The sequence below is a fragment of the Metarhizium acridum genome, assembly GCF_019434415.1.
Source record: "Metarhizium acridum strain ARSEF 324 chromosome Unknown scaffold_141, whole genome shotgun sequence".
NCBI lineage: Eukaryota > Fungi > Ascomycota > Sordariomycetes > Hypocreales > Clavicipitaceae > Metarhizium > Metarhizium acridum.
Window position 1 is genome coordinate 3,286,489 of NW_027094020.1, and position 21,445 is coordinate 3,307,933.

The 21,445-nt window shown below is 46.5% G+C and overlaps 6 protein-coding genes across 7 annotated transcripts; 3 read left to right on the plus strand and 3 right to left on the minus strand.

The window, feature by feature from the left end:
* The first annotated feature begins 1,269 nt into the window (after positions 1-1,269).
* Positions 1,270-3,759, plus strand: J3458_009607 (uncharacterized protein). The gene is made up of 3 exons (XM_066119885.1): positions 1,270-1,449; positions 1,521-3,252; positions 3,305-3,759. The coding sequence occupies exons 2-3, from the start codon at positions 2,327-2,329 to the stop codon at positions 3,609-3,611; spliced, it is 1,233 nt and encodes a 410-aa protein (XP_065975682.1). The 5' UTR covers positions 1,270-1,449; positions 1,521-2,326; the 3' UTR covers positions 3,612-3,759.
* Positions 3,760-5,471: 1,712 nt separating this feature from the next.
* J3458_009608 (uncharacterized protein) lies at positions 5,472-7,572 on the minus strand. Its single transcript, XM_007817018.2, has 2 exons — positions 7,286-7,572; positions 5,472-7,213 (listed from the first exon to the last, which is right to left on the minus strand). Exons 1-2 carry the CDS (start codon positions 7,419-7,421, stop codon positions 5,592-5,594), a joined length of 1,758 nt encoding a protein of 585 aa, XP_007815209.2. The 5' UTR covers positions 7,422-7,572; the 3' UTR covers positions 5,472-5,591.
* A 1,924-nt stretch (positions 7,573-9,496) lies between these two features.
* Positions 9,497-10,960, minus strand: J3458_009609 (uncharacterized protein). Its single transcript, XM_007817019.2, has 3 exons — positions 10,401-10,960; positions 10,116-10,342; positions 9,497-10,068 (listed from the first exon to the last, which is right to left on the minus strand). The coding sequence occupies exons 1-3, from the start codon at positions 10,950-10,952 to the stop codon at positions 9,531-9,533; spliced, it is 1,317 nt and encodes a 438-aa protein (XP_007815210.2). The 5' UTR covers positions 10,953-10,960; the 3' UTR covers positions 9,497-9,530.
* Positions 10,961-13,967: 3,007 nt separating this feature from the next.
* Positions 13,968-16,266, plus strand: J3458_009610 (uncharacterized protein). Its single transcript, XM_066119886.1, has 4 exons — positions 13,968-14,418; positions 14,488-14,801; positions 15,038-15,808; positions 15,953-16,266. Exons 1-3 carry the CDS (start codon positions 14,061-14,063, stop codon positions 15,398-15,400), a joined length of 1,035 nt encoding a protein of 344 aa, XP_065975683.1. The 5' UTR covers positions 13,968-14,060; the 3' UTR covers positions 15,401-15,808; positions 15,953-16,266.
* Positions 16,120-18,588, minus strand: J3458_009611 (uncharacterized protein). Its single transcript, XM_066119887.1, has one exon. It carries the CDS (start codon positions 18,524-18,526, stop codon positions 17,150-17,152), a length of 1,377 nt encoding a protein of 458 aa, XP_065975684.1. The 5' UTR covers positions 18,527-18,588; the 3' UTR covers positions 16,120-17,149.
* A 1,071-nt stretch (positions 18,589-19,659) lies between these two features.
* J3458_009612 (uncharacterized protein) lies at positions 19,660-21,042 on the plus strand. Of its 2 annotated transcripts, XM_066119888.1 has the most exons (3): positions 19,660-19,983; positions 20,058-20,193; positions 20,290-21,042. In XM_066119888.1, exons 1-3 carry the CDS (start codon positions 19,917-19,919, stop codon positions 21,002-21,004), a joined length of 918 nt encoding a protein of 305 aa, XP_065975685.1. In that variant the 5' UTR covers positions 19,660-19,916; the 3' UTR covers positions 21,005-21,042. The 2 variants fall into 2 exon arrangements, with proteins under 2 accessions (XP_065975685.1, XP_065975686.1); XM_066119889.1 differs by having other exon boundaries at positions 20,058-21,042.
* The last annotated feature ends 403 nt before the right edge of the window (positions 21,043-21,445 follow it).

Below are 21,445 nucleotides of genomic sequence, written 5' to 3' on the forward strand. Positions count from 1 at the left end.
ACGCCGCTTGTCCCTGTAAGGGATATGTGTAGCTGTATGCTTCCGGCGCTTAAACGGTAGATCAAATCAAACCGACCTCTCCCTTCAACTCTCCGTTTTTTTCCTCTCCATGAAGCTGTTAGTGGGCTGGTAGTGGGATGAAATCTGCAGGCCACTCGACCATGCTTTTCGCTGCGCGCGCCCATTGTACTAACAGCATAGAAGATGACGTACGGAAAATCCATCATCCTCTGCAAAGCCGGTCTCGACAATGAGGTCCGAGTTTCTTCGGGACCCAGGAGCTACGAGCATTAGAAGGCTAGTTCTTCTAAACAACGGGCGGCTGGTCGCGGAGGTTTTCTCTTCAAAGGCAAAGTGCTTAATAATCTTTGATTCATTGAAAGGGTTTTCCCCTGCCGCCGCCCCTACACCATTTCCATCGCCTGGTTACTGGAGGATGGACTGCGGCAGTAGCCTCGGCGAAGTCGCGAGATAATTCTGACCAGGAAATCCAAGGGTTGACCATTGTTGCCATGGGCCACAGCCCAAGATGCCGGTAATGGGTGGGAGCCCTGAATGCCTAACCCGGGACACGACAAACCATGCAGTAGAGGTGAGGACACGTTGGGTTGTGGCCTGGGGGGGCCAATGACATGCTGGATGGACGGTTGTAGGAGAGAGAGCCATAGATTGAGACTTGTACTATGAGCTGGTCGAAACCTCGGCCTCCCGGGTGAAGCTCATCTGCAGCAGGACTCTTTACCCCCAACTTTCAACTCTTGGACAGTTCGGACCTATACACACCTTGACCCATTGCCCGTTGAATGCTGGGCCTGTGACCGGGTCTTGTTGTGGAGTGCCCAATGCACCAAAGCTAGTGGACATCTGATGTCAACGTAACACGCGAGTTAAACTTTAGCCGACCAGTTGACGCAGCTTGCGCCAAATTTTGGGACTTTAGTGTCATGAGGAGGTGCTCCAGGTCAACTGGTCGCGGGCAGCGTCTCGTCTGAAGCGCGAATCAAACGGCGCTGTAAATGCATGCTCTTTCGATTACGACGAAGATGTAGGGAGTATGTATGCCATGTAAAAATTTCAAAACCAGACAGTCGCCAAAACTGATGATTCTCCGAGTCACCCAGTTTAGGTATAGCCCGTTGAATAAGGTGGGCCAGCCGAAGTTTCTAGCCTTTTACCACACCTGCATGCTTGTGTTCCTTCAGGCAAGTTCAGGGATCTTGGGATCAGAGATTCCCGCAGCGATCAGGAAATGTCCGCTTTATCAAATCGCTCGGCTACCAAAAACCTATGCAGGGCTTACTAAGCTAGAGCTCTTTATAAACGTTTTCACGCTACACCCATTCCATGCGACTCTTTATTCGGTTGCTGAGAATGCATATGAGTTCTTGAAGACCAGCGCGCCGCCTCCAGTCATTCAATGGATCAACGGTCTGTTTGGTGCACATATAGGTAGACAAGGGCCCCTCCCTGTATATTCACTCTCTGGAATATTCTGCTGCTGACTGCGTTTACATTCATAGGCCATTGAATAACATAACCGTATTTGTTCTGCGGCGACCCATGCCCAGTTGGGAGGAACAGACCAGTTGACACCCTATTGTGATATTGCCTGCTTGTACAAGTCATATTCCACTGTCTATCAACGCTCCCCTGGGTGCATCATCCTGCGACTCTAGGCTTAAGAGTAATTTGGGTTACACATCATACACCCCTCCCCTGGGGAAATGTCGTTGGCCCAGCACGTAACTCAAGCCGACGGCTTCGAGTATAAATTTCCCCCCGCGGATGAGCGTCCCTCGAGCAACGCAGACCAAGAGACTTTATCGGTGGCTCGCGTTGCAACCCCCAGCAAACCTGAGTGGCAACGCATGAACTTTTCACCAGCCGGCTCGGATTCCGAAGAAGCCCACATCGCTGCATACAAGGTTTCTGTTGCGAAACGAATCGGTACAAGCCCTTTGAATTCTCTGCCAAAACTGCACATGTCTGACCCTACGGCTTCTTAGTCCAGGTAGCGACTGCTATCGCAGCTTGCTGGTTGTCTGCCGGCATCGTATTTGGCTTCGCTGCACTTAAACCTGTCTTGGTTGCTGAAGGAGTCTACAGCGACTTGTGTCATCGCAGCGACGACCGTCTTTCGCACAACTCGAATCCCGCTGCCATTGTCCCTTGTGACGAGCAGGATCTGCGGCTGAACCTTTTCTTTACCGTCGCATCCGTTACTGCGAATGTATCGTCGCTTTTAGCTGGCTATATTCTCGACCAGTATGGCAGGCGCACTTGCTGGATCGTCGCTTGCGTGCTTCTTCTCTCAGGCAGTCTCTTGATGGCCGTCTCGTTTGCCATTCCCAAGCTCGATGCCTATCTCGTGGCCAATGTGCTACTTTCACTGGGGGGAACCTTCATTTTCATCCCTAGTTTTGAGCTGGCAAATGCTCTTCCAAAGTTTTCGGGCATAATTGTGGCCATGACTACGGGAGCATTCGATGCGTCGGCAGCTGTTTTTCTTCTCTTCCGCATGGTTTACGAAGCAACAGGCGGCCGGTTTTCCGTTGCAAAATTCTTCTTCGGCTATGCCATGGTTCCCATTCTCATCCTCGCCGCTGAGCTTAGCTATATGCCACAACAGTCCTATCACACCATTTCCGAACTTGAGCACAAGATTGAAGAAGCGCAAGACAGCAGCCGTGATGTCCATGAGTCAGACGACGACGCGGAAGATGCAGGGGAGTTGACAAGAGTACAAGACGCTCGTGCGGCACACCGCATGGCAAAATTAGACCAAATTGAGTCTATAACCGGAGACTCCGAACGTCGTGACGAACAGAGGAGGATCAATGAGGCACGGCAGACGGCCAGTGGCGTGTGGGGTGTCATGCACGGGGTCCCGACTCGCGGGCAGTTGCTCAGTCCTTGGTTCATGCTCATTCTCTTGTTGACTAGTATCCAGATGTTGCGCATGAACTTCTTCATCGCTACTATACGTTCTCAGTATCGATACATGCTGGGTTCTGACGACCTCTCCGCAAGGGTTAACCGCTTTTTTGACATCGCTTTACCAGTGGGAGGGGTCGTCACAACTCCCTTTATAGGCATGCTGCTCAACAATTACAGCATACCCACGATAGTTGGCTTCTTAACAACGTTTATCATTATTATTGGCACGCTCAACTGTCTGCCATACTTGTGGGCAGGCTACGTTACTGTTGTTGGGTTTGTCATCTTTCGACCATTGTACTATTCGGCCATCTCGTAAGTAACCTGACAACAAAGGCGTGCACATCATTACTGATATATCAAATAGGGACTACGCAACTAAAATATTTGGTTTCACTACCTTTGGGCGTATCTATGGCACGTTGATATGCGTTTCGGGAGTAATCAATCTCGCGCAGTCAGGTCTTGACGCTCTCATACACAGGGCCCTCGATGGAAACCCTACTCCCATCAACGTCGCCTTTACTGTACTAGGAGCGTGTACTGGTGCGGTGCTGACAATTTTTGTTACTATCAAGGCTCGCATGCTTTCAGAAGGAGATAGTACGATGCCGTACATGCGTGATGAGCGCCGGCCACTACTATTGGGAGACCAGGGCGGTTACAGCGGATAATGCGGATCGAATAAAGGTCTGGTACTAAAAGGCTCAAGGATAACCAGGAAAACAAAAGAATTGTTTTCTTGGTACTTGACTTATGTAATAGGATGCTAAAAGATTTTTATGATCGCTTTAAGAGGCTTACTTTAGAGGATAATATAACGTCTCCTTGATGTCTATCCAAGTATCTTGCAGATTCTAGAGAATACAGCGACTGATGCTATTTGATATTATTTTTCGTCAGTTCCACTGGCGGCCAAGTTCGACGGGGTACAAGTGGTCAAGTTTTCGATAAGGCTATGATCCTGACGGCGAGCATATTGACAATGCCTTCCATAGGTTAAAAGGTTAAAATGTAGCCGAATCTCAGACATTTGCACCGAACTCACCAAAACTTGGGGTCGGTCGGAACCGTCCAAACTCTGACGCAAGTCATTCCGCTATTATAGGGGTTAGTGTCATCGACACCTCGTCCAGATGACCTTCAAGCCAAGTACGAGACCGATGAGAACCCCCGCGGTATACGCAAACTCAAATAGGCCGTACTGTTTATTGAACCTGATCAGAACACCAAAGGCTGGGATAATCTCGAGTTGGATCAGTTCTGTTAGCCTACCGTCTAGGCAAAAGTGCGATAGGAACCGAATCGGCCTGGCTGCTCCGTCTCAAGATCTTCGACGGCACCGAAAATGTCGCTCAAAACTGGGGTCATGATCATGCACATGGCGATACCAATGAAACCAAGACCAACAAATGGCCCGATTTCTTTGAGTCTGTCATCGCCGGTATGGAGTCAAAGAAGGACGAGAATGTAATGTAGCCTGTAGAGGCTACTAGCCGGTTGCCAACCTTGTCGCAAAGCCGCCCTGAGGCCTGGTTAGCTACCACAGCGTGCTAATCGGAGATGGATACTAACTAATCATGGGGCCTAGGAAGGCTGAAGACGAGCGTTGTCTTGAACGGTTCGTATCCAGCCATCTCTCGAAGGTGGATGGGGAGCGAGACCTCAAAGGCCCTCATAGTGACGGCCTGAACTAGAAAACAGGTCAGATTGATCAATAATCTGGTCGACTTGATTAGAGTCTGGTGCGCGAATTTGATGTCCGGACTCTTCTCCGGCTTCTCCACCCGGCTCCAGGCCACATCGTCTCGACGCTGCTCTTGGAGTGGAAGTGTGCATGCGGCTTGTGTGGATAGTTCAATGTTGCTCTTCAACACCAGCTCCATGGGTCAGCTATTCGGCGGGCAAATCCTTCTTGTCCATGATCAATAGTTTCAAAGCCAAATCCTAGTCGAGGAGGCCGACAGCGATGGCCATGGTGGCGTTGAAGTCACCGGATGAGTAAGTGATGCCTCCAATGATAGGTCCAAGGACAGTTCGAAGCTGAATCCAATGTTCACGTATCCCTTGGCGATGGAGGCGTCGCTCTTGCCAACGGTGTCAACAAGGAGCGCCAGTCCCACGGCCCAAACCGCTGCAGACGCAAGCCCCTTTATGAACCGCCCTATAAACATCAAGGCAACATGTTTGGCAACCCGGATCATCAAGGTTACGCCGACAAGTATTACCTGAGGACGTGCGACGGTTTCGAATGTGGCCTTGGTTTGGCCCCCCCGGTTAGCGTCCACGGCAAGAGTAGTAACATTTGTTCAAAAGTAAGCATTTTACCGGCAAGGTAGCCAAAAAGACCTAGTCATCACCGTGGTGAGCAATTTATTCACCGGCTCAGGACGGGTGACAATTCTACTCACACGCTCCGATCAAGTTACCTGCTCCAGATAACCCAACCGTCAACAAATCCATACACTAGAAGACAGGGAACTTACCGTCAGCATTTTAACGTTCATAAACACTGTGTTAGGACGGAGCTTGTGGGGCCGTAAAAAAACATTTGCATTGAAAAGAACGACTTCATATATGGAACGTTATTATTAAGAGATTAACTAGCTGCCAGCATACTATAACATGGTATCATAGTATCTTTGTCACGGAGGCTATGTTGGTGGTAGAGTTTCGGTCTGGACCGGCTCAAACTGGACAACCGTGTCTAACATGAGCGCCTTCCGGTCGCTACCAATAAGGGGCATCCAGTTGTACTGTTTCGTCCGAAAACGAAACTGATCCTGCATCATTCGAAATATCCTGCCCGTTTGCATATCTTCAAAGTCAAACGACAACAGGGGTTCCTCCTTGAGGCGAAACTTGCGATACTCGACAAAGGGGCCTGCCACGATGCTCGTCTGATTGTCAAGTCTGTACTTGCTGAGGCAGTAACGACGGAATTTTGGTGACACAACCAGGCAAGTCTTCCACGTATCGTAGTCGACAAAGTCTAGAATCCGGTCGTGCAGTTCAGACGGGAGAGCGACTGGCGATTTGGATGCTGTGCTGGGGTTCGCGGTGACTGCCAACGAGTTAACGAGCGGGACAAGGACTAAAGGCTTGGATGCTGCGCGGCGGCTTGCGGCGGCTTGGAAGAAGTTGACGAGCACAGCGAGTCCGGGGAATAAGGTTCGTAATCTTTCCTCGGTCCCGATGCAGCTTGGCTCCATGAGGAGCTCGCCGGAGTGACGGTGCATCTCCCTATCCGGCTTTAGCTCTGGTCTCTCGCGCGGATGCGTGCTTACGCAATACTTTGCGCGAAGAGGCGAAAGATTGACACTTTTGCTGACTTCGACCAATGGCTCATCGTCATCATATAAAAAGACGTCTGCAAAGGACACCTCGAAGAGTGACAGGACGACTACCTGAAAGCTTGCCCGCCGCTTGTTGATGCCCCAAGCAACGGCATTCGTGATAGCCTTGCCGTCGACGACTAATGTGAGGCTGACAAGCACGTCCTCGTGCCAGTACATGGTCTCCATAGGTGATGTTCCGGGAGGGTCGCCAGGTCGGTGGGACATGGAGCCAAACTCGAGCAATGGAGCGCAATCGCCAGCCCACTCTTGACCAAGACATCCAGAGGACTTGGGAAGGTGTTTCTGCTTGCAGCCGTAGATGCAGCAACTTCGAGGGTTACATGGCTGAGCGGGAAACGAATGGAATTTAGCCTGGCCAGATGCAATAGAGACGAGGGCAAAGGCCAACTCACGAAAAGGAAACGAGTCTGGGCTCCACTCCCTTCCAAATCGAACAATGGTATCCTTGTAGTCAATCATAATCCTGGCAAGAACCGAGGTAAGAAACGCTTTTCGTGGCTCAGCGATATCCATGTTTGGGGTTACAATGTCAAAGTCATACGCGATCTTGCGGTCCCGTCTGGGGAGCTCTAAAGCCAGAGAGGCCATGTGCTCTTGCGGGCAAAGGTCGAGGGATATTGTGGGCTTAAAAGGGTAGATGCTATCTGCGATGGCACGAAGCCAAAGCTGGTCTTTGCGTGGGATATTTCCAAGCTGCCAATGTATGCTAAAGTTTATGGTGAGAACCTCATGATCAAGATTGATAATGTAGAAGTATTCGGCGTCAAAGTCGTCGAGTCGCTGCAACTCTGATGGGAGCACCTCGAGTTCGTCAAAAAAGGAATAATCAGGTTCGGATCCGTCGCGAATCTCGTATACGTGTTGCTCAAGAGCGCGTTGCTTGGCCGCATACTGGGCTCGCATAGACGTGAGCCATTCTGCGCAGTGTTGAGTTAGCATAGCGTTCGCACGTATTGTATTAATTGTGTGGACGGTTCAATCGCACGTACCCTGATACTTGTCGGGTTCGGTCGGAACGCTCGCAACGATTTCGGCGCCGAGACCTTCAAAGTAGCTGTCGAACTGATTGTAGTAAATGTAATAACGGCCACGAAAGCGCACAATCTTGAGGCCTCGAGTCCCCATGGTGAATAGAGTGATTTGGTATCAAGGAGTAAACGAGCACACGAGTAACCGCGTCCCGTTAACGTGTCCTACGAACACAATCCTAAGCACGTGACCTCGCCAGCACCAATAGTATTAGAGCGGCTTTTACCACATCTACTTGCATGAGGAGACACGAAAGCATAGATTGACCTTGTAAGTAAGGCCAACTAGCTACAGTATATAGCTCTATGCGCTATCTTCTTTATAGTTATAGCTATAAAGCAAGGTGGCGTACGCGGCCTGGTCTACTACTAATGTTGGAATAGGCGAGTAGTCACGTGGAGATAACGATACGGGCACTCTGGTATATGTATATATAGTGAGCTAGTCCCCTAACCTTTACAAGATTAATACAACTACGAGATGAACACTCTACAATCTTAACAACTAAGGTGCCCGGGTGGTGAGCACGGAGGGCTTTGCTAGCTGGACAACCTAAGATGGGGCGTGGCACGAGTACCTAAGAGCTACTTGGCAATTAAACCGCTAATTAAGGCTTGAATTTGACATCATTGATACTTAAATACCTACCTAGGTAGGTAGCTAGCGGTGCGTGTCACACGGTTAGGCCAAGCAAGGTATCACGAGGCCCGAGACCGGACCCTAAACGAGAGCTGCCTCGGGCTATCAGGGCTCAGCGACTCCTTGAAATTATAGAGACCTCTGACTCTTAAAGGCCTCTTAGAAAACCGTGAACTTTTGATACCTTAAAGTTGATTATTGCGCCCAGGATCCCTGCCCCCGTCACAGTCTGTCACACCAAGACTATCGGCAGCGATGTGAATAACAGAGAAGACGAGATGGAAGTCGTCGTCGATAAAGTTGGCTTGGATCCAGAAAACATTGACGGGGTCATCTTGAACGTAAATGACCTTTGGCAAAGTGCAAAGAACCTCTGCCTAGAGTAGATGCCCTCGACAAGCTCACTGTGGGCTGCACGGTTTCGGTGCTTCGATGATTACTTCACTACCCTCCATCGCCGCCGAAGGGCTTGGTGACTGGCAAGGTTCAGTTTGGTGCCGGTGCCAACGCTGAATTTGGTGCTGTTACGCTATTGCTATAGGATAGCCACGCAGGGCTGGAAGTGCTCGACATGAAAACGAATGAATTTGTGGTCGTAGACCCATTTCTGAATGCATTGGTCTTTAATGTTAGTGACATGCCGTCATTTTGGACAGATGGCGAGTATAAGAGCAGCGTCCATTGAGTAATCAATAACTGACAATAAGGCACCGACTGATCGGTATTCGGCAGCCTTCTTCTATAATGGCGCGCTAGATTGCCCCTTGGCACAGCTGAATCAACTAAAAAAAATATCAAAAAAACTAGCTAAATAAAGGGCATTTAATAACACTATACTTAGCTATTCCTAAGCTAGGGAACTATAACTAACTACATAAGATATTATAAACGTATTATAATACGTTAAATATATTAGCTAATTAGTAATTTATTATAGTGCGTGCTACACTGCTAGTAAAGGCTATTATAAAATAACTTTAGCTATTTATACGTGAAGTATAATTAAAATAATAGAGTTTATATTAATAACTTATACTATAAAGTTTAATATAAACGCGTAATATATACTAATAAGATTTACACTTAATAGCTTATAAGTTACTTCTCTCTCTCTTTTTATTAGAGCTATAAAGGTAGTATAGTTTTATAGTTTTATAGTTTTTATAGTTTCTAATATAATAAATAATATTAAGTTTAATAAAATACTTATAGAATTATAAGTTTTATAAATAACTAATATTAATCTTATATTATAAGCTAATATAAAAAAATGGGTTCTTATATATTCTTATAAGCTTAAAACTTAAAAAACTATATAATATAGTTTTTATAATATAATATAATATAATAATTTTTTATAAAATTATATAATCTAGTTTTTTAGCTTATTAAAAGGTAAAAGAACTTACTTTTTATATTAATTAATTAGTTATAATATTAGCTAATTTATGTATTTATTATTATAATTTAAGTATTTTATTTAATTTCTTATTTAATATTTAAGCTTTTTTAAAAATTAAAAATATAGTTTTCTTGTTATAGCTCTGGCTGAGGGACATTGCCATTTCAGCCTTCCGACGAGGTATCCCCAAGCATGTCACATTTAAAAGCTGGCCAATATGTGGACTCCGCCCACCGTTTCAACCTTTGTAGAGCGGCAAATAAGGTGTATATAGCAAATATTGAATCCGTGCTCCCTATGGGGATCGATTCGAATGTCGTCGCTTTGTCATCCTCACCGAGTACTGTGGCAACGAATCGCCAATCGTGGCCAATCACAATAATCCCAGCAAGAAATTCGATCGCAGACAAAGCCTTGCCTCCCCAACGTAAGCTACGCCATTGAGAGGCGTGCCAAGTAGCAACCTGGAGCAAGGCAGTGTCGTAGGGATCTCCATGTCCTTTTGTTTCTACCGATATGGCGATAGGGAACTTGTTCAAGTCCCCCCAATCAGTGTGGTTAATCGAGAATCCTGGTCGACTTCGGCAAAGAAAGTTGATAATCCGCTCCTCCTCTTCGTTTACTTCGATAGCAAGGCAAAAGTCCACCATTTTACTTGGAGCATCTTTAGGTTTGTACTGTGGGAGGAGGCCAGCGATTAGACTGTGAAATTGTCAGTTAGGCCTAAAATCCCACGTTACAAAGCTTACCAATAACGGTAGTCGAGAGGACCACTGCTTTCGGGGTCTCTTAACACCCATTCAAAGAACTTAGAATGAACGTCCATATTCCAAGATGACTCCCCATGGTGGCCATCGCGGCATTTCTTTGCTCGTTCGAAGATCTGACGAATTTTTTCCAGGCCCGGATACCGGTAAGAGGTCGAGTCTTCGCTATCTGAATAAGCAAACCAAGGAATGTCAAATTCCGAGTCTAGCTATTGGAGAAGATATTAGCACATGGCTATGGTGTCAAAGTAAAATAGCGGCACAAACCTGAGCTCGCAAGCCTTGAGGCAATATCCTATCTCCTCTCTGGATGCCGATCAGGTCCCGGCGTAATTGTTTTAGTGACGGTGATTGTATTTCATCTTTAAAACTAGCGGTGCGGAATCCGGTTTGCTGTAACTCTGCGTTTCGAAACTGTTTCCTCGGTGAAGAATTGCGAGATGCTTTGGAGGCTTTAGATGAGGCGCGGGAAGGTGTCGAGTCTCCTAAGGAGATGCTCCTGTCATCCAAATCAAATATTGAAGTAGATTTCTTAGCACGAGGAGTACGGTCTAGCTCTATGTCTGACTCAAGAACAATAGGCTCTGGGTTGTCGCGCAAGCGCCGCTTTTGCTTTTGCTGTGAAGCGGACGTAGACATTTGTCGATAGCTGGTGCATCCATGAACTGGGGCGGAAGGAGAGGGCGATAGCAATTCTCCTCGCCTTGCTCTTTTGGTGTAGGCCGGGTGACTCTCTTGGAGCTCGTCGGGTATGGTATGTTCCCTTGAACGCGTAACAACAGATTCGCGCCAACTTAGAACTTCCGAATCGCGCATCATGGGTGTCGACGCAAGGAAGGTTTTGAGTGTTTTGGTGATGTTGCGCCTCTAAGGAGCAGATCCTGGGTTGACATCCATCCATGCTTTGGCGTAACATGCAATCGTGGGTTGCCCGGGGAACGGGATGGAACTCACCGCGGCCCCTAAACCCACTACTACCTTGTATCCGAGCGACTCTGCTTAGTTAACTGACAATCTCTAATTTGAGGACCTTACGACAAGCAAAAGATTCCCGGAATAGATGGTTGAGTTTGTTTTATCTTTATGGCCCTACAAGCCTGTTAAGTTAAAACAGCCGTCTAGTCTCCCACAAAAACAAGTCCTCATGGTTTAGGTGGGGCCACTTAGGCTCGGGTCCTTAATTAGCTTTTAAGTGGGCCACTAAATCACTAGAGGAGGCCACCAAAGGAAGCCACAGAACACTGCACTGCATGGAAACATGTGAATGTAGAGACGGCTTTGTATTTGAGAAGATAAGCGAGGAATGATGAGAGAACTAGTGGTTGAGTACTGCCTTTGCAAAGTTAATAGTCTGTGTAACCACGAAGAATGCAGCGACTTGCATGCTTCGCAATTACTGCCTTGCTGTTCGTGACTCAGTTATGTTCGCTAGCCGGATTCATTACAAATAGCAGTCTAAGCACTGCAAACCCTCAGGTGGTAACAATATTATCGGTGTCTCATTAGCTTCGTTTATGCAGTTGGTTGTCATTTCACTTATGGAGTTATGGTAGGGTCTGCAAGTCGATAACGCGGTCCCGACGGTGAAGGAGTCCATCTGTTAGGAGCTATATGCATGAGCGCTGTATGCATATAACTAGCTTAATTTAGTTAGGGACTCTATAACCTACACCTCTTAGTATATTTTACATATAAAAAAATAATAATATGTTATTTTTAAAAAACACGCTTAATAATAGGTTTAAAATTTAATAATATTAAGTAATAATAATATTAAAAGAGCTTAATTTATTTAAAAACGTAATTTTTAATATTTTATTTAAAATATATATATTTTATTAAGTTAACTATTAATTTCAGTTATTTAAGAGATTATTATAATGATAATTTTTTTTTCTTTATAATTAACGCTTATAATAAGCTACTTTTAATAATTAATACGTTTATTAATCTTATTATCTTATTAATTATAATATTTTTAAAGTAAATTAATAATTATAAGCTATTTTTATTATTACTTAATATTCTTAGCTATAATTACCCTTTAATTTTAGCTTATATAAGGTTTTTTTAAATACTAAAATTAAGCTACTATAAGCTCTATTAATTTAAGCGCTATAATTATAATTATAAAGGTAATTTAATTACTTATAATAGTTAAATTATTATTAAATTATATTATTAAGATTTAATTTAATTATTTTAAGCTTTATATATATAATTAATTTTAATAGAGTTTAGAATTTTAAGGGTTAAGTTATTAATATCTTAAAGGTTAATATTAGATATAATTTTTATATTATTTCCTTTTAAATTTAATTAATAACTTACTAGAGACTTTTAAAGCTACTAGTAAGAATAAATAATAGTTTTATTAAGCTCTTAATTACTTAATTAGGTTATAATTTAACACGAAAAAAACGCGAAAATAATAATATATTACGATTTTCATTTAATTACACGTAAATTATATACGAGGGTATAGTAGCCTAAATATATATCTATTATATTATAGGGTAATATAGGTTATAGCGCTCATACATACAGCTCCCAATAGATGGACTCCGGTGAAGGGCACGTTCGATGGCGCCTTTGAACCGAATACATAGCTGCGTGGCCTCGTATACATAATACCGCTCGCCCTACTAAAAACTATGCAGCTCCCGCCTCCGGCGCCTAAACCGAGTGTACAATTCATCTATGCGCCTTAAAATCTAGGGTACTCTAGATATTGTCAACTACTGTCATCGCAACATGTAACTAGTTTTAACGCATTACTGTAAAGCGGCTCGTTTGCAAATAATGCGAGTGCCTAGGACAGCATTATCCCTTTGGGTAGGGTTTCCTGTCGTCGGCCTGCTTATGCCCCATCCACCGTATCTGGAGACATGCTGTCGGACCAAGTGTGTGTGTATTTAACCATGTGTTGGTGCGAGTACGTGCTTGGCCATAGGACGTTCCCAGTAGCCCCAATCCATTGCCAGGGATTAGCGGCATTTAAGATGGCCGTGCCGACCAACTGTCCGCTTATAGTGACACAGGGTGTGCGGTACCAGTATTACGAGATGAGATGCTTGTCACAGGCATTAGGCGGTTGAGTTACCGTGCCGTCCCAGGCAGGAAAGTTAACTTGCACGTGTGAGGGAACTAAACACTCCGTAATAAGAAGTGTTGCTCTACATGACTGTAGAGTATCTATCACTTGCAAAGCTTCAATAATTTGACCTCATGCCCGAACTGTGAGTGATCTACCTGTCTATAAGTCTTTTAATTTTTTTGTGCCTAATGCCCACAGTACATAGCCATCGAATCGTTCTTGCCTAGAAGGGCCGCGGTTCGGGAGAGGCTGAAGATGCCAAGGTAGAATAATCATGGGGCACACTAGGCACGGGCCGTTCCTTTCATGTATATAAGATAGTCTCCCCTCGCCTTCTAGCTTGGAGGAACCAAGGACCTTTGACATCCTACAAGATTATCATTGAATTGAGCCCTTTTGCTTCAAGCTCTCTACTAAGCCCTTGTCACATTAATACTCTAGCTACATCTTACACGTAGTTTATATTTGTAGTAATAATAGTAAAATAAAGGGTCATATTATTAAGAAATCTTTAGGTAGAAATTATAAAAAAGAAGACTAATTAATATAACTAATACCCTAAATTATTATAACAGGTCTCCTTACCGCTTATTACGTTAAAGATAGGGTGGGGTTAGATCCGTAAGGACTCTTAGCTGCAATAACCGACACTAATCTAACACGTGCCGTCAATTAGTCTCTAACCAGAACCCCCCCACCTTGCCAATCCACAAAGTCTGTTCGGTCCACAGGGACCTTTGCTTGCTAGGCAACGCAACTTGGCCTCCTTCATCAGCTGCATCCGCGCAACGCGAACGGCATTATTCAGGCTACACCGATGTACAGACAGCATGGCTGCTCCTCATCTCCGGCATCAAAACTCCCTCGAGGGCTTTGTGAACTTATCGTCAAGCCCTCCTCTTCCAGCTAATATTCGTACCCAAGCCGACCACCGCTTCCAGGAGATCATGGAACGCTTCCGAGATAGAGACCCCGACCGAAGCTCTAAATACGATCGACCTAAGCTTATTAACCTCATTTACCAATATGCTATATCCCAAAAGTCCAGAGATAATATCTTGCGAGCCGTATTTCGCGCTCTAGAGCTGCCGATAGAGGGAGACGCGGTCGATTTCTCAACCGAAACAGCGCTGTTATTGCGTCTAATTGGATTTGCAGACCACTTGGTTGATAATTTTTTCATGCCATGTACGCTGAAAAGGAGCTACAACCGTGTACGCGCCTTTACATGCTTGGTGCTAACCGACTCCATTACAGTACGGGCGTTAACGGCCAAGACGCCTCAGCCTACACCACATTACCGGTCCGCAACGCTGCGATCGAGCAGTAAGGATTTCGTCGGAACACCCGAGCGACTATCTACTCTTCGTGGCGACTGCCTAGTTCGGGATAAGCATCGATGTGTTATATCACGAGTCTATGATAAGACGCGTGCAGAAAAACAGGCAGCAGCGGATGTTATGCTTGACGATGATCAGCGTCCAATTAAAGACGGCAAGTTTGCTTATTTGGAGGTTGCCCACATCATGCCACACTCCCTGGTGCAGGTCGGATCGGATTTAGAAGAGCTAGTGAGTCACCGCTGCCTCTTTTCATAGCTTGGACATCTCTATCGCCCCTCTACTGTCTTTTATGACTTTGGTATTATTGCTGCTATCAATATCGTTGGCTTTGCTAAAGTTGTTGAGGTTGACGCTGTTATTCTTGCTGCTGCCAACATTCTTGTTGATAAACTTTTCTCTCTTCGCTTTTCAGCTATCAGATACAGTGAATTCCCCTGCTCTGTACTGACTGGCTTTTCAATTAGAATGAAGCAAGGAAAACCGCCCTAGAAATCCTCAACATGTTCGACAATGACATTGACCATCGTATCAATGGCACAGATATTAACAGGCCGTTTAACGCGTTAACATTAACCCTCAACTTGCATCGAGCCTTCGGCAATTTTGAAGTCTACTTCACATCTATCCGCGGCCGCGAGCATACGTATGAGATTAGCACATTCCAACGCACAGGGTTCACAGAGGTGGCCCTCCCTGTTGTGAGGATTACACCTCACGGAAGATCGAAATATCGAGCCTCCATCTCCCCAGCTTTTGGCTGTGCACCGTGCTATTGCTCACATTCTGCATCTATCGGGCGCTGGGCGTTATATAGATCGCATCGTTGATAGCATGAATGAGCAACAGGCTAGAAGTGATGGCTCCACAGATCTAGGGAGTCTTGTACGCCTGCGCGCACAAGCATGGATCGCTGGCGGTGTATATATGTAAATAATTTGTTTACATCTCATATACATATTTGAGCGTGCTGTGTCATTGCTAGACCTACTACCATGCTGAGATTTGTTAGTGGGTAGTCCCGGATGCACTAAAAGGACAAGCAACTTTTAATCCTCGACGAAGTTAGCATGCTAAGGGCCCGCACGCTGTTTGCTATCAACGAACAACTAAAGTCTCTTCGTAGCTCACCACGGGATTTTGGCGGTATACCTATTATCATTTTCTGCTATTAGTTCAGGCCTGTGCAGAAGAGATCAATGCTACAGCCGAGCACCATGAACTCGTGGGATGACGATGTAAGTTTTCGAATAGAGCAGAGGCATGACCTCGATGTAGCGCATGCTCTCTGGAAGAGGTTCTCCACAGTCGTGATGTTGAACGAGCAGGTGCGAGCAGCTAGAGACCCTAAATTGCATTATCTTCTGACAAGAACCTGCTAGGGCTCGTAAACCCAGGCCGACCTGGACCTTTTAAATGACAGATGCTATGAAGAGGGCAGGGTGATCCCTTGGGGGACGGGGATTATTATTGTAACACCATTGAACTGGAACCTGAACATGGAGGCCACTGTAGCCTTTCACAGGCAACGGCAAGCCACACTTCGAATCTTCCTGTCCGAACACAAGTGGGTCGACGGCCGGAACCGAAGAGGAAGCCATTATAATACAAAGTCAAGGAGATGATAGTAGCATCCCGGTACATCTAGTCTTCATGTTTATAGCTGGCATGCCGATCATCGTTAATAAGAACACACTGTAGGGATTGAAGTTTATGAATGGAGCGTTATTCACGGCCGTTAGCACGGTGCTGGATAAGGCGTACCCGGGCTACCGGATCTCGGCTGACACGATTCTCCACTTCGGCCCGCCGGCAGCGATGGTGCTCATGGCAGACTTAACCAATGCGTTTAATTTTGCTGGCATGTTACCTGGCACTATACTGTTGGCGCCGTTGAGAGCCAGGATCTATTGCGAAAGAAAGCGACCGTGGCAGCAGACGGATTGTTCGCGGAAGGGTTTGCCCTGCATGGCAGCTTTCGCCTGCACAGACTACAAGGTGCAGGGCTGAACGCTCTAGCGGGTGGCTTTGGAGCTACGTGGAACCCGGACAACCAACATCAACGGTGAAGCAGTCCCGCCACCTGCGATCCATGTAGCCTGTACGTTCAACTATGCCGTTGCCCAACATTAGACGGCATCATGTCATTGTCAAATGTCAGAAGGAGAGATTTTATTGGGAACACGGCATCGGAGATTAGGGTCGCCGCAAAGAACCGACTTGAGGGGCTGAGCGAGACGAGTTTAAAGGATTTAAAACGTGGCAGACAAATTTTCAGGCTGAGAAAGCAGCTTTGCTAGCATGGAATGGGAAGCCTTTAACGAGCGAAGGAAGGAGGCACGGGACAGAAAAACCGGACAAAGGGAGTGGCAAAGAGTCAAATGCAGCCAAAACCGGTCACTAAGGGGCAGATATAAATGGTTCGTGCGATATGGGGGGGGGCCCTTGGGCTTTTCGGGGTGAGGCAGAGAGCTCTCGGAACTTCGTTCCTCAGGGTCCTCTTTGTGCAGTAGCTCGCGCTCTCATCCTCATCGCCGAATGAAGTGCCTGACGCCATGGAAATTGCATTAAGCTTGGATTCATATGCCTGGTTCGAATATGTGGGTGATGAACTCCTTATAAGTAGAAGTCATGTACCTTGCGATCTCGCGCACCACTGCCACAACAATGTAGGCCCCAATGAGGCTCTTGTTATCTCCAACAGACATATCCCCCACCATTTCCAAACAGTTGCCGCGATCACAGGCATAATAAAGCTTCCATTCCTGTTCCAAGACCAGAAGCTGTGGCAGCGTGGCGATTGCGCGTTCATCTTCCTCTGGAAAAGCCGAGCGCTTTGCCTCCAGGAAAGCCCCTATGCGCTGATGCCACGCAGCTGTAGATACGCCGAGCTGAATTCTACCCTCCTCGGCGGAACCTGTTATCTTCGTCTCGATCATGCTGCCTATCGGCCGGAATTGGACGGGTTGATACTGCGTCTGGTTGACGGATTGCATGTCTCTCGGTTCAGACAACACCGTGTCTCGGATCCGCTCAGCCAATGTCTTGTCTGCGCTTGAACTTTGAATGTTGTCCAGTGCCAAGACTAGGACAAAATCGATCATCTTGCTCTCTACAGCCTGTCCCGCACCGTCCGAGGTGGGTACAAAAGGTGGAAGAATCCGCGCCGTCGTTGCCAACTCCCGTTTGACGGAGCTAAAAGGTTTCAATGCTAGTTTAAGCAGTGGGCCATGAACCTCCATATTCCAAGAGGCTTCCGAGCGATTAAGGGCCTGACTATCCCGAGCATCAGATACAATGTCCTTAAGCTTCTCTAGTTCTTTCAAGGCCATAGACCGATCTTCGTCTCGGGACATGCTACCCTGCTCTGTTGGCGACGTAGCGAACCATGACCCTTTAATATTTCGGCCAGTTGCCGCACAAATTTCGTCACGGATAACATGTGGCAGGAACGCGTCTCGCTCTACCGCAATTTCATATATCCGACTATACAACCTCTGTACGTCGGATGGTAGCTGGTCGGTCGCATTATCGTAGAGTGGCGTGTAGAGCACAGGCTTTTTGAGAGCCTGAAGGTGGAATCGTTTAGTAGGGCTCCCTGAGCGCCGGCTGGGGCTCTTCGAATATCGCGATGACGCAGCGGACGACTCGGACGCGGCGAAGCTTGGTGGATTTGAAAGTCGGTAGGGCAGGTTTGATGCGTCACGAGAGCGGGCAGTGGGTGTCTTCTGAACATCACCTTCCTCGACTGGGCTTTGTCCTACTCGCCGTTTCTTCGCAGGCGACGGGCTGCGGTCCATGTCGTGATTTGATGGTGGAGGCGTAGGGATATCTCTGCATGGCCTCTTCCAATGCTGTTCTGGCCCTGTTGGTTGCTTATAGTCGTTGATTTGGATCGCTGTATCGAGTCTCCATTGTTGTATACGGCTTTTAATGTTAATTACTTGGTTAAACATGACTTTGGCGCATCGTCGACTGTCGTTGAAGAATTAGCACTAGACTGGGAGGAGCGGGGTCTTTATGAATTTGTTAGGTGTTGGTGATAGGTTGGCAGGCCAACAGGTGGGTGGCAACCAACACTGCGCCCAATGAGACGCGTTATTTCCTGCCATATTATAATCGAAAACGTAGACTTAACTAGCTGTTCCGGCTAATATTAGCTTTTAGCACGTGAGTAGTCAACTAAGAGTCACGTGAAGTTGTAAACCTATAAACAGAATTAAAGCTAATCTCACTCTCCCGTTATTAGAGGGGCTAGTAGGGTTAGGGTCAAGCGGGCGGTGAGAGGGTATAGCGTAAGCGTGGTCGCACTCTTATTATATCCCTCCGGGCGAAATACGTAAATGCTGCTGGTGACGTCCAAGATACCAATTCTAATGGTTGAATGCACTGGCTGTACCGGGGACTTTGTGTAGTTATTTAAGAAAAAAAGGAAGTACATAGGGTTCCTAAGGAAATAGCAGGGTAACAAAGTACCGAGAATTTCCTGATCACTGACCATTTTCCTACTCAGTGTCCCCCCGTATGTGTGGAGCACCACGGGGGATCGACTTTAAGACCCCCAAGTACGGCGTACTAGTCCATTAGATGAGCCTGGTGGTTTTTGTTTCAATCACAAGCGTACACAACTTTGACTCGCCCACTTGGGGTCTTGGTGGACTTCCCAGTTGTGAATGCATAGCCACGAGGTTTTGCCCAGGAATTGATGTCCGCGAGAAGAGCCTCGCGTGATTCGTAAACGCCTTCCCGTGGAAGGGCATCTTCCACGAAAGTTTCCTCGCCCTTTAACAATCGGCCATGTCTCGTCTAGCCCCACGTTGTCTACTTCCTCTCTTTCTTGCTCGATTAGCGATTATAGCACCCTTGGCTGCTCATCCCCTCGTCCAGGCGCTCGTGTCCAAAGTGAAATAAAATTCGTATTCGCATCCTTAATTTGTCTTTCCCTTTGCTCACAAGTACCTACGTTACCTTTTTTCACCACCTAAGTTCTCTGGCTAGTTTTGGCACGTAGCTGATGTGTCTCGGCTTGACTGATAGCAAGGCCAAATGGCTGTCATCGCTCAGCCCCGCCGCTCCTTTTTCTCCCGTCGCCTGTATGGCGTGTTCGATGCACCAATGAGGAAGCGCCATCAGCAGTGATTAGTCAGTTGGGCGCCCATGTATCAGTCGCCTGCGTGGGTGAAGAAGAGCAAACCATGCCACGTAACCCTGCGGACAACACACTCCTGCGAGCGACAATGAGATAAGAATAGAAGATAGCGATATTGCTTGAGATTTCAAGCTCCGGCAGCCCTGACGATTCTCTCATCCACCGCAGCTCGACTGGACGCATCGACTCAGTCCACCATGGGCGAAGCTTCAGACTCAATGTTAGACGCCGAATACAGTTTCTCTGACGTGGAACCACGTACTGGTAAGCTTTTCTTCAGTCAATCTTTAGCTTAATACCTTTAAAATTGTCTCAAATTTGGGCTGAAGATGTCACAGCCAATCCGGTCCTTAACTCCTATGAAACGAATGATATGACATACGAGTTCACTGCCACATCTTTCAAAAAGACATCGCGACTTCCCTTCAACCATCCCTACCGTGACGGTACCAAATTTACATGGTTCAGACCATGGTAAGGAACAGTATAGTTTCAGCAGACCATTGAGTTGAAAGACACAATCCTTTCGTCACATTAGAATAAATGCTAACCAAAGATGAGTTCTTACAGGAATCACGAACGTATTACGAATGAAGCTAAAGCTTTGAAGCTAGTTTCTCAGCAAACGACGATTCCTGTGCCTAAGCTACTTGAGCATGGAAAATATATGGATGGCCGGCGATATCTAGTGACGGAGCTCATAGACGGTGTCACCCTTGACGAATTCCCAAGCCGACCATGTTCGAAGCCAAAGGGGGAGAAACATGCAGATGGTACATCATGCAAGATATGCTCAAACCTTGCCTACTCTAATGCTCTCAAGTTTATTGAAGACACTGTTTTGCCCCAACTCGCGAGATTAAAATCTCAAAACCGGGGTATCGATGGATTTGTTATGCCCCCCCATTGGCTTGACCCTGCGCGGCCTCCGTGGAAAGGCAAAAGGCATTGGGAGACTCTCCCTTTAGAGAAGCCCGAGTACGTCTTCCAACATGGCGATATCGCGGCTCACAATCTCATAATGGATCCACAAACTCTTCAACCAAAAGCCCTGATTGATTGGGAGTATGCCGGCTATTTTCCACCAGGCATGGAGAGATGGCCCGGAACGCTAGATGCAGAAGCATATTACAATCGTGGCACTCAACTAGCCCCAGCAATAGCGGAGTTCTTTCCTAAAGAATACTTGGAATGCTACAAGCAATGGAGCAACAAGGCAGAATTGGGCAAGTTAATCGAAATTGGACAGCTGCCGCATCCCAATTCGACTGTAGTTGGCCCATAAATAGAATAAGTTGAAGAATTGATCATATGTGAAAGTACATGCCATGTTGTCCAAGTCATAGCCTTCCGCTTTCCGATTTGACCCAGTGATGCACCCTTAGCACATGATAACGAATGTAATAAGTGAAAACGAGCTCTCCACTTTAAGGATTGTGTCTTCTGTGACCGTTGTTACTTCTTCCACGTGTAGCCACACTGCAAGCATCGTATAATAGATCGAGAGACTTTCGCATCACAACCAGGACAAGTCTTCAGTTTCGGGACGTCCGACATTGTAGGAGATTCTTGTAACATGATCAGTACAAAGTGAATAGTGGTAGGTATAAAACTCACTATTTGTAATCTTTTCGGAAGAGGAAAATGCGTATTTGGAACGTAAAAAGAGTTGAGTTGAGTTGAGTCGTCTGTGCTGCTATGGGAAGTAGAAGAAACCGCGTGCCTT